This window comes from Xenopus tropicalis, chromosome 3 (genome assembly GCF_000004195.4).
Source record: "Xenopus tropicalis strain Nigerian chromosome 3, UCB_Xtro_10.0, whole genome shotgun sequence".
In the NCBI taxonomy this organism is placed as follows: Eukaryota; Metazoa; Chordata; class Amphibia; order Anura; family Pipidae; genus Xenopus; species Xenopus tropicalis.
In genome coordinates, this window is record NC_030679.2 from 70,081,043 (window position 1) to 70,092,169 (window position 11,127).

General features: G+C 39.8%; 1 protein-coding gene across 8 annotated transcripts in view; it reads right to left on the bottom strand.

Moving 5' to 3' along the window:
- Positions 1-10,306, bottom strand: part of cadps2 (Ca++-dependent secretion activator 2) — a 184,501-nt gene extending 174,195 nt beyond the window's left edge. For 3 of the 8 annotated variants that reach the window (XM_018092294.2, XM_031898988.1, XM_031898987.1), the window contains exon 1: positions 9,551-10,306. In XM_018092294.2, coding sequence (XP_017947783.1) covers positions 9,551-9,862 — 312 coding nt within the window. In that variant the 5' untranslated portion in view covers positions 9,863-10,306. The remainder of the gene's footprint in view (positions 1-9,550) is intronic. The other 5 variants (XM_018092296.2, XM_002934963.5, XM_031898989.1 and 2 more) reach the window with 2 other exon arrangements.
- Positions 10,307-11,127: the final 821 nt, after the last annotated feature.

The following is an 11,127-nucleotide window of genomic DNA, read 5'->3' on the forward strand; positions in this document are numbered from 1 at the left end:
TACATAACCCCTCCCACCACCTGCATATCCACACCCCAATCCCCCAACCTCTGCCATGTATAACACACACAGACATCGTGGGTAAAGGGAAAGCTATCTACACGGTTAATAAAAACTATTTAATTCAGTAAGGATTCCATGATTAATCTCGTCGCTCAAATATATATATGCATCAACAATTAATAATCTGCCCTGTAGCATCTGAGCTTTTCTAGCCATATTCAATTGTAGGGATTAGTTATCTTTTAAGGCATATATGACACTTTGGTGCCATTAAAAATGACACTCCCTGCAGAGAAAAAAGGAAAAAAATGCATTATATATATACACTGTATAATCAAATATGTACTTTCTAATGTATGTTTATTAAGAATTATCAGTAGTTGCACCCCTGGATTGACTCCTGAAACAATGTTGCAATTCAGCTGATGCATTTAACAAAGTCTTTTAGGGTCAGGGGTTTTCCTTAGGGCAGGAATCCCTAACCTTTTATACTTGTGAGCCACATTCAATTGCAAAAAGAGCTGGGGAGCAATGTGAGCATTAAAAAAATTTCATGGGATGCCAAATATGGGCTGTGATAGGTTATTTGGTAGCCCCTATGTCGACTGGCAGCCTACAGGAGGCTCTATTTGGCAGTACACATAGTTTTTATGCAACTAAAACTCAGAAATAGGAATTCAGAAATAAGCACCTGCTCTGAGGCCACTGGGAGCAACATCCAAGGGGTTGGGGAACAACATGTTGCTCATGAGCCACTGGTTGGGCATCACTGCCTTAGGGCATGTGCCCAGCATATTTTCTCAGTGCTCCAGTTCTCTATGTCCTTTTTTTTCCTTTATACTATTTTGGAATCTAGTGTCTTAATACTGACTGTTCTAACAGTGAACAGCCAGGGTAGCAATGCTGCCCAAGTTAGGCACAAGACCTGAAGGGGCAGATGAATCAAAATGTGAAGTCTAAATCTTATTATATAAAAACTCACCCACATGTTATTTATTCCTATGAGATTTTTAGAAGTGTATTTATTAATGGGTGAATGTCAGAACTCACCATTTAATAAATATGATTCTAAAAATTCCATAGGAATAAATAGAATGTGGGAGAGTTTTTATGTTTTAAGCTCTAAACTCACATTTCATAAATCTACCCCATAGACTCTATATGTAGATTGTCCATCTTATGCATTTAAGGCTTTATTAACAGTTTTCCATAAAGGTTCAGAGTATGTAGGCTTTGTATATAAAATACAAGGTTTTTAGGCTCTGTGTCCATGCCTTTGCCAAAGCTGTAGTCTTTGTTTCCAGATTTCTTTTAAAAAGTTGCAGAGGAAGATTTTTGCCAAAGAGTTGAAGAATGTGTGTTAATTTTTAGAGATTAGTCCTAGGTATTATTTGGCTTGTGCCCAGGGTATTGACAAAGTGGTTTTAGAGTTCATGTTCTGGTTTTACCTTTGTAGTTTGTTTCGTATAGCTGACAGACAGAGCCATTAATTTTAAATTAACAGAATGGAACACAAGACTTGTTTCCATATTTTACTGCAATGATCTAACATACAAGCAAGCAGTGAATAAAAAAATGCTAACTGAATTTATTGGATTATGATTTAAGCAACCAGGGTATGGGGAAAACATACTAACCATCCTACAAATATAAGGCACATCCTTTTCACAGGGTGCTTACATAAATCAATAGCTATAAACATCACACAAGATAAATTTACCACTGTAGGGATAATCAAGAATAGAGTGGTAAAGTCCCATACTCATTCTCAGTATGTCATTGCAACAAAGTTTGAATTATGGCCTGTAGTTCATTAGCTCCTCACATTGGTGTGAGCTGAATTTCAATGAGATTCAAACCATCACATAGAAGGAACTCATTTACAGCAATCCATTATCATTAAAGTAAAGCAACTGGATGATTTTGTATGTCTACACTGTCAGAAAAGCCCTGCATATCAAGAAAAAAAATTAGTCCACCAGTTCATCCTGCGTGTGATAGTAACACTATGACGTCCTATATTGTACTAATCTACCTAGTATAGCCAAAACAGAACATACAGTATATTAGAAACTTCCTAGTATGAACAAAGATAAATGAGCAAGAATTAAGAGCCCTCAGGCAAACAACACAAATTGCTTGTGTAGAAATTACCTTTGGGAAAAAAAACTGAAGGTCCCAAGATTATCTGCAGAAACAAAATGCAAATATAAAACCCTAGGGGCCACACAGACATTGAATCATTTAGGAGGGAGGCTCCCAGGGACAAACGATTTTTGCTTCAAAAGGCTTAACTGAACCCCAGGACAACAAAACAAATGAAGTGATTAAGTAGATGGAAGCATTATGTACCGAAGTCTGAGCATCCCCAATGGTCTGAAAGGCTGTGCAAAGAAGAAGCCCCTACTCCTAGCCAGGCATAGAAACCTAAATTGAAGTTTACAGGTGATCACCAGGACAAAAACCTAGCTTTTTGGGAGGAGGGCCTTGTGGTCAGTTGACTTAAAAATAGAACAATTTGGCCATAACGATAGCCATAATGCCCAATAAGCCAAAACACCTTAAGACATTAGCCAGAAACATAAATCTTGTTAGCAGCTTTGCATTCAAGCTCAACAATGACCCAAAGCATTGCTCCAAAATAGTAACAAATATTTATATTAAATATTACAGTGGCCATCACAAAGCCCAGTAAAGCAAAAAATCATAAGCTGTAGACACCGATGGTTATGCAATTGCTTAACCTATTTATTCAGACATTCATCATTTCAATGATTTGGGGTGGGTGGGGGGCTGCACCAAAGTGCTGCTTAAACAGAACATGATTCCAACAAGAGGCAAAATAAGTTAATTCAAGTAGTTTGTCTTCTAAAATGTTCAAATCTTAAATGTCTATTGCACACATTCCCTACACAACCTGTATAACAGAAGTAATATATTTTTTATTAAAGACATTTTTATTAAAGACAAGGTAGCTAACTTATAAAAAAAATTGTACTTCATAGGGAAGCTTTTTGGACCTAGAAATTAATATCACTGTATCCAAAAGGTCTCCGTAAGAGTTAGATGTTATGATGTTTCTTGTGAATAGACATTACATTTTAAAGGGGCCCTGTCACTAAAAAATTATTTCAAATATTTTCCTATGGTGTTATTTGGGAAACATAAACATAACTTACACTATATAAATTATCTAAACCTTGATTTCTTCTGTTTTGGAATGCACAGCCACAGCAAGCAGGCAGAAACTATTTTGAGAAAATTTATGAAGATGAGCTTTGCATCATCCCCAAATCCTGAGAATGTGCCAAAATGGGTAACACGATGCTCATGCCCAGACACAGGCTACACAATTAAAGGCAGTAAATGAGGGAGTGCAGTGACATCTAAGAAAAGCATAATGAAAAGTGAACGTCATAGAGGAGGGGCAGGCAATATATAATTTGACAGCGGAGATTTTTAAATATCTTTATAACAGCTACGGATGCTTTAATTAAAAAAAAAAAAAAAGTGAGTGTTTAATTTAAAAGGTACTTTTCTGGTTGACAGGTCCTCTTTAATGTTGTTTTTTTCCCCCCACATACAGGTATAGGATCTATTATTCAAAATGCTTGGGCCCTAGGGTTTTCCATTTAATGGACCTTTCAGTAATTTGGATTACCCTACCTTAAAGAGAAGGAAAGTCATTTTGGCATTTTACTGCCAAAAGATTTGCCACATTAGTACCACCAAGAACGCAATATTTATTTTGCAGAAAGCTTTATCATACCTGAGTAAAGAGCTCTAAAAGCTTTCTCTGTTTGTTTAAGATTGTAGCTGCCATTTTAGCTTGGTCTTCACAGCTTCCTGCTTGCAGCTTAAACGTTATAACTCTGATTACACATTCCTAGGTGTTGAAGAGTGCATTTTATGAATTCTTATGGGAGGGGGGAGCAGGAGAGGGGAGAGAGGAGAGGACTGCACACCGGGAATGAAGGATTTTTCTGAGAGAGGAAGTCAGATATCCTAAGAACATATTTACAAAAAAGGAGACAAGAAATCCTATGCTTCTTTTGATAAAGCAGCTTTTCTGCGAGTGCTTATGGCTGTATTTACATAGACCTTTCTGATTAAGCTTACTTAGTTTTTAGTTTAAACGTTAAACAAACCCAACACAAACTCTGTATCCTGATGGAAGGAGGTAAATGTTAAATAAAATGGCTGAATAAATGGGTTAAGCGCCCCATCACAATTGGTGTGTTCAGCTCTGTTTTTCTGTGTTTTATTTCCTTTGCTTTAGTGTAATTGAGACTTTGGCAAGTGTCAAGAGAGTGCACCATCTAAGAAATACACACAAAAGGGAGTGTGGCTGGATTTGGAGGCCCACAAACCTGACTGACTTACTTGTACCTGTCAGGAGGAATGGGACAAATTATGAGAAGCTTGTAGAAGGCCACTCACATGTTAGTGGACCAGCCCCAAAATTTGGAAACATGCACTACACTGTGAAACTGAGAAGGGCCCATTTTTATAAGAAAAAAAAATGTTTTCAAGTAATTCATCTGCTCAAAAGGATGTGGTTTGTGTGTCTATGGGTGGAATATCAGAATAAACCCCCTTATGTCACATTTGTATTTATCTTTGGGGCCACCTAGCTTATTCTGTACAGAACAGAGAGCATGCTCAGATCAGCTGCAAGTGATTCTCCAGCAGTTACAGTTTTCAGGCTTATGCAGAGCACTTTGGAGTAATGGAATAAAATACAGGTATAGGACCTGGTATCCAAAATGCTCGGGACCTGGGGATTTCCAGATAAGGGATCTTTCCGTAATTTTGATCTCCATAACTTAACTCTGCTAAAAATCATTTAAATATTGAACAGACCCAGCATGGATTTTTTTGCCTCCAATAAGGATTAATTATCTCTTAGTTGGGATCAAGTACAAGGTACTGTTTTATTATTACAGAGAAAAAGGAAATAATTTTTAAAAATTAGAATTATTTGCTTATAATGGAGTCTATGGGAGATGGCCATTCCGTAATTTGGAACTTTCTGGATAACGGGTTTCTGGATAAGGCATCCCATACCTTTATACATATAAAATATAGAAAATGTTTAGAATCACTTGGATTTCTAGTAAATTCTTCTGCCAAGATGGTAACTGCAGTTACCACCTCAGTTAAAAGCAATTATAATAAAGACAAGCTCCCTCATATCTCATTGACAGAAAAGGAACACAACATAGATTGAAAAACTTTCTACACATACTTTTAAAACAACACAACAATCTGAGCAACACCAATCAATTGAACCCACAATTCAGATTCTTAATAGAATAAGAAAATGCAAGGCACTTTTTTTTAATTTAACAAGGCTTGTTAAGACATAGTTTTAGAAAGTATAAATCTTTTTTTGTGCAAATGTGAAATTCCAGTAGCACTTGGATATCTGCACAGCAAATAACAGGGAGACAAATATTTGTAAAGCAATAAAACAACCAGGGCAACATTGCATCATACTATCTGAATTGTAGCATTGATTTGTATAGAATAATAATAATCACTACATATGTAAATGACCCAGTGCAAAACGTATATAAGTTGCGTGAGGATTTATAGGAAGCCCAGAAGAGGTGGAGTAAAAAAAACGTACGGAAAAACTTTTTCAAAAACACTATTGGGGTTATGTAATAATGGGCACCAAGTTTGCCCAGGAGCAGTAACCCATAGTAGCTAACCAGCAAGTAGCATTTACTGGTCACCTGTTTAAAAGCAGACATCTAATTGGTTGCTATGGGTTACTGCTCCTGGGCAAATTATAAAAAATATAAGATGTGCATGAATGCACACAGAGTTTGATTCCCTATTCTTTTTCTGAGAAACCTGCACATTCACATGTGGTGGATGGTCCCCTTTTCTCATCCTGCATTCTCTACACAGACAGAGAAAAGCAGATCCACTCTCATCTGCAGCTCAGATTAGCTCTACAGACAGGCACAAGGTTGGGCTGAGTGCAGCTACACAGAGTGTATTTTTCAGGTCAAAATCTGCTCAGACTTAGTGCCTGTCTGAGGAGCTACACAGAGCTGAAGAGCAGATTCAATTGTCTCAGCATATGCAGGATATACAGGCCAAGAAAAGAGGCTCATCCAACATGTGTGACTGTGTCCTAAAGGAATCTTCAACACTACTATTGTTTAGCACAGGGGTCCCCAACCTTTCTTACTTGTGAGACACAGTAAAAATACTCGGGGAGCTGCACATTCATAAAATGCACACTATCAGCTTACAGGAGGCTTTATTTGGTAGTAAATCTTGTTTTTATTCAAGCAAAACTTGCCACCAAGTCAGGAATTCAAAAATAACTACCTGGTTTGGGGGCACTGAGAGCAACAAGGGATTGGTTTGCTCAAGAGCCACTGGTTAGGGATCACTGGTTTAGCACATACTCTGAGTTCTAAACCTGTGTGGTTCCATAGTGGCTGCCAAGCTTTTAATCATGAATTGCAGTGCAAACATTTGAAAACTTGCCCCAAAAATGTGACATCCTTACCCAAAGCCATGGCTTTGCTGTTATGCAAAACATTCCTATTATATTCCACATTTTTCATATATTTGGGAAGAGCTGCTCTTGTATATTGTACATGGTTGCTATTCCTTATCTCTTATGTTATCTTCAGCTTGAATCAGGATAACATGTGGAAAAGAAGTCCTAATGTTTAGCACTTTGCTTGTTATAAGATATTATGACAATTCACATAGTTTCCTTGTGGTCCCCACAAAGAATTACACCAGTGAGTCATAAGCAAATGCTCAAAGCTTTATAAGCAGAACTGCAGTTTTCTAGAAAGCCAACAGAATAGGTATTGGTTAGCTTGTGTGCATGCTTAATAATGAATAGGCACTAGACTGAGAAGTCAGATGTATAAGGAAATTTAAATTAAGAAAAATATTTTTAGATTTACAGACATTAAAGTAAATAAAGTAACCATTAAAAGGGAGGGGACTTTTGCTTTTCCCTACTTTTACTCATTGTGTAGGTAATTTAAATCCAATCCCTCTAAATAAAATCAAATATTTTGTATTGCTATAGGTCCTGTTAAATGAAGTATAGAAAGAGAAAAATAAATATACTTAGGGGCCGATTCATTAAAACACTAGTTCGAATCACGAATGGGAAAAATTCGGATTGGATACGATCATTTCTGAAGTTCGCAAATATCACAAAAATGCTTACGAAAAAATCGTATTAGTCACAATAATATCGTATTGGCGATCAGAAGGTCACGAAATTTTCGTACCGAACGATTGTAAACAGTGGCAGGACCTTTCCGAATTTTTCAAGCGTACGAAAAAGTCGCGCAAGCGCAAAAAAATAAACACCGAAAATATGCTCGGAGCCTTCGAATGAATGCTCCGAGCATTTGTGTCTTAATAAATCTCCCCCTTAATGTATATCCAAACACATGCCTTAGAGCACAATAATGTTGTTGCAGCAGGATTAGAAAAAATGAAACATTAGGGCTCTGGCACACGGGGAGATTAGTCGCCCGCGAACATGTAAATCACCGGTGGGATGGCACATGCGGCGGCGCGATTTAAGCAAATCGCCTGCGTGGAGTGAACCATCCCACCGGCGACTTACATTTTCGCCGGTGGGATGGTAGTTCGGGGAGATTAGTCGCCCGTGACAAGGGAGATTTGTCACGGGCGACTAATCTCCCCGTGTGCCAGAGCCCTTAAATATCTCAACATTCTCAAAACTTTAATGTAAAAATTTAGTTATGGTCCACACTGAATTACTTTCCTCCCTAAATATATTATACTGTTGGCCGTGATACTTATGGACAGATTTATCAAAGTGCGAGAATACAGCTCACAACAGAAAAACGCTTCCACTTTCAGTTAATTCCTGTGGGATATTTGGTAAAGCAGTTATAAAAAGGTGAACTCTAACTTTCCAACAGAAATGGAAAGTGGCGAGCTCTAATTCTACACTTTGCTAAATCTTCCCAGTGACCATTAATAAACATTAACTTTTACCAATTTTATGCAGCCTATCTGAAAACATGAAGCAGTCCATCTGTACATAAGAATATTATTGTCACCCCCCATCTATTTACTCAACTCCATGGTCTAAATGGATATATATTAAAAGGAGTTGTTTTGGCCTAATGAAAAAGAGATGTTTTCAAAGAAACGTTCCAGTATGTATTAATGAAACATTTCCAACAGTTTTAACATTATTTGTAAATGCAATTGCAGTTGCCAGTTTTTGTTTATCTCTTTCTATTCTCTGACCCATGGAGTGGTTCTGTTGTCCACAATAGATTACTACTAGATTACTACTATAGTAGTAGTACAATAGATTAATAGATTGCCAGTGGTTAGTCACGGGTGACTAACCACTGGCAACAATAGGAGTTGCAGATGGAAAACCATTTGCATCGCTCCATTTTTGGGAAGTCGTGCAAGGTTTCTGCCTTAAGGCAACTTAGCACGACTTTGGAAAACTGAAGGTATGCAAAGCACTTTCCACCGGCGACTCCTATTGTTGCCGGTGGAAAGTCATTTTGGTTAGGCCTGCGATAGCAGTGATCTATCATGAGCAACTGGACCGCTCCGTGGATCCTTAGCCTTAAAACAATGTAACATGGTCCTTAGCCTTAAAGCAGAAGGAAAGGTAAAAATGTTAAATGCCAAATGTTAGGCACCCCCCAGTGGCTGGTGCTCCTGTTAAGAGAAAACGGCACCAGCCCGGGGTAGCTGCAGCGAGTGTTTCCTCTTCATTTTTACTTCTGTCTTCTGAATCCCGGGGCCGGTGCATGCGCAGCAAAGTAAAAAAGTTCAGCATTTTGTTAAAGTTCGGCCTTTCACTCCACTGTGCATGCGCAAGCGTGCAAAGACAGGAGAAGGGAAAGGAGACACTCGCTTGCAGATACGCCAGACTGGTGCGATTTCTTCTCACAGGAGCACCAGCCCAGGGTAAAAGGTAAGCGATTATAGTCACTGGGGGGTGCCTAACATTTTGCCCCCCCCCCCCCCCCACCCAGTGATTTAGCCTTTCCTTCTCCTTTAAAACAATGTAACAGGTGTCAGTTCTACTCCAGGTCTTTTAATCTGCTGCCTTGCAACATTGTTTCAGCAGTCAGAGCTGTGCAGAGTGTGTAAACAGTGACACAGACACTGTTTCTGCAGTTAAGACCAATTTGATTTTAAATCAATATATATTGGAAGGTAGTTTAGAATCACATTTCCATTCACTATGCAAACCATTTTTGGATGGAGGACTAAGACATTCCTGCATTCAGCAGTAAGCATGATTGTAATTAAAGGAAGGAGTCCATGTCCCAAAGAGCTATGTAATGAGCCCAATGGTGCTATATTCCCCAAGCAGCACAGCAGGAGCCAGTACCATAGCCCAGTATATCCCTCTCCAACTCCGCGGTGCACTGGCTGCCAACGCAATGGATACTGAGCAGGTAGGGGCAAAGGAAAGCGCATTCCTCCAGGAGAAGAGGCGGCTGCTGCCTGTTGCACCCAGAAGAACAATAACAGAGATAGTTACCTTTTGCTGTCTCCTGGCCATGTCGGTGGGTTGCTTGGCATTAAAAGGGTAGGCGATGCATCTCATTATGAACACATAGAGCTGCAGTCGGTTCTTTCTCTCCTTCTCTTCTTTCTGCAGTCTCTCCTGTTCCTCTCTACCCTCGCTCCGCACCGACGGACTGGGACTGGCAGGTCTGGGCAGGGTTGAGCGGGCAGCATTGTCCCTGGCATCCCACTGAGCAGCTCCGCCACCCGATGCCACCAACACATCTTGCGTTTCTTCTTCCAGCAAGTCCTCCGGCTCATCGTCACTGGAAGACGGATCCAACATCCTCCTTGCAGCGCTCTCACTTCCCTACTTCCCCTTTCACTTTCCTCAGAGCCTGGCCAGTCGTGGCTCAAGCCGAGCGTACCTTTCCGGACACGTTGAGGGTTCCTGGAGCAGCTTCCTGCAGCCCAAAAACAGGAGCAATGGGAATAGAAGTGGCAGGCTCTCACTTCCAGTCGCGCCTTGCATATGTCCACCTCTGTATAGGAAGCTACAGCTCAACTTTTTGAATCCCCTGTTTAGACCTCTTCCCAAAAGTTTGGCAGGGAATCCTCTGGGTCCTTAAAAGTCACTTGTTGCGGGATTAATCAGGGCTGATCCTTTCAGCAGCGACTCCACTGCTTGCTGGCAGTAAGCCTGCTCTTCCAGGCGGACGGTGATTGGTCGGCGGCTGTGGGCGTGGACTCGGAGGTGGGCAAGTTGGATCGCGGTCCTGTAATATCAGAGCAACAGACAAACCTGGGCAGAGACAAATAATGACGGGAGGAAGACAACAGGTGATTTAAGGAGCAGCTAATGAAAACCTAAGGCCGTATCCGCACTAGGGCGTTATTGCTTGGTATTCAGCATAGTTGTGTTAGCTGCACCCCTTCATCGGGACGCACTCCAAAGCAAATCCAGCAGGTTTATCTTTCTAAACTGCAGGGTGTAGGTTATGTACAAAACTGCTAAAGGGAAGGCTTGGCGGATAACAACAACTCCGCAGAGCCCCATATTCATATTCTGTAACACACACGTAATATTACAGAGTAATCAATAGTGGTAATGAACAGCAAGCATTTAAACAGTAATATTTTGAAGAGTAGTTTTAGCTGTATGGGACAGATCTCTTTCCCTAACCCCGCAATGTTCTCTCTTTCAGGTTGGGATCAGGCTCCCTTGTTGATCAACAAGATGTTAAATTACACAAATGCAGTTATACAAAGTAACCAATTACTAATTCGTTCTGACGAGTCTATTACAGTTAGAAAATGAAGTCAAATGTGACTTTGTGTATGTAATGTAAATAAGCTACATTGAGTACAGTGTTTGTATTGTGCCTTCCTTGTGGATGACATACTTCCCCACCAGCCAATGGCTATATACAAAGGTTATGTGTTTTCTTTATTTACACCTACCATTTAAATTAGGGGTGCTGGTAACCTAGTTCTATTCAAGTACTATATTATTCCCAGAGTTGGTAGCTAGCAAGCTTTCATATGTCTGTTTTTTTCATAGGCTCTCACATGTGTTGAAACTATTAGATTAGAGATGGAGAACCCACTGGG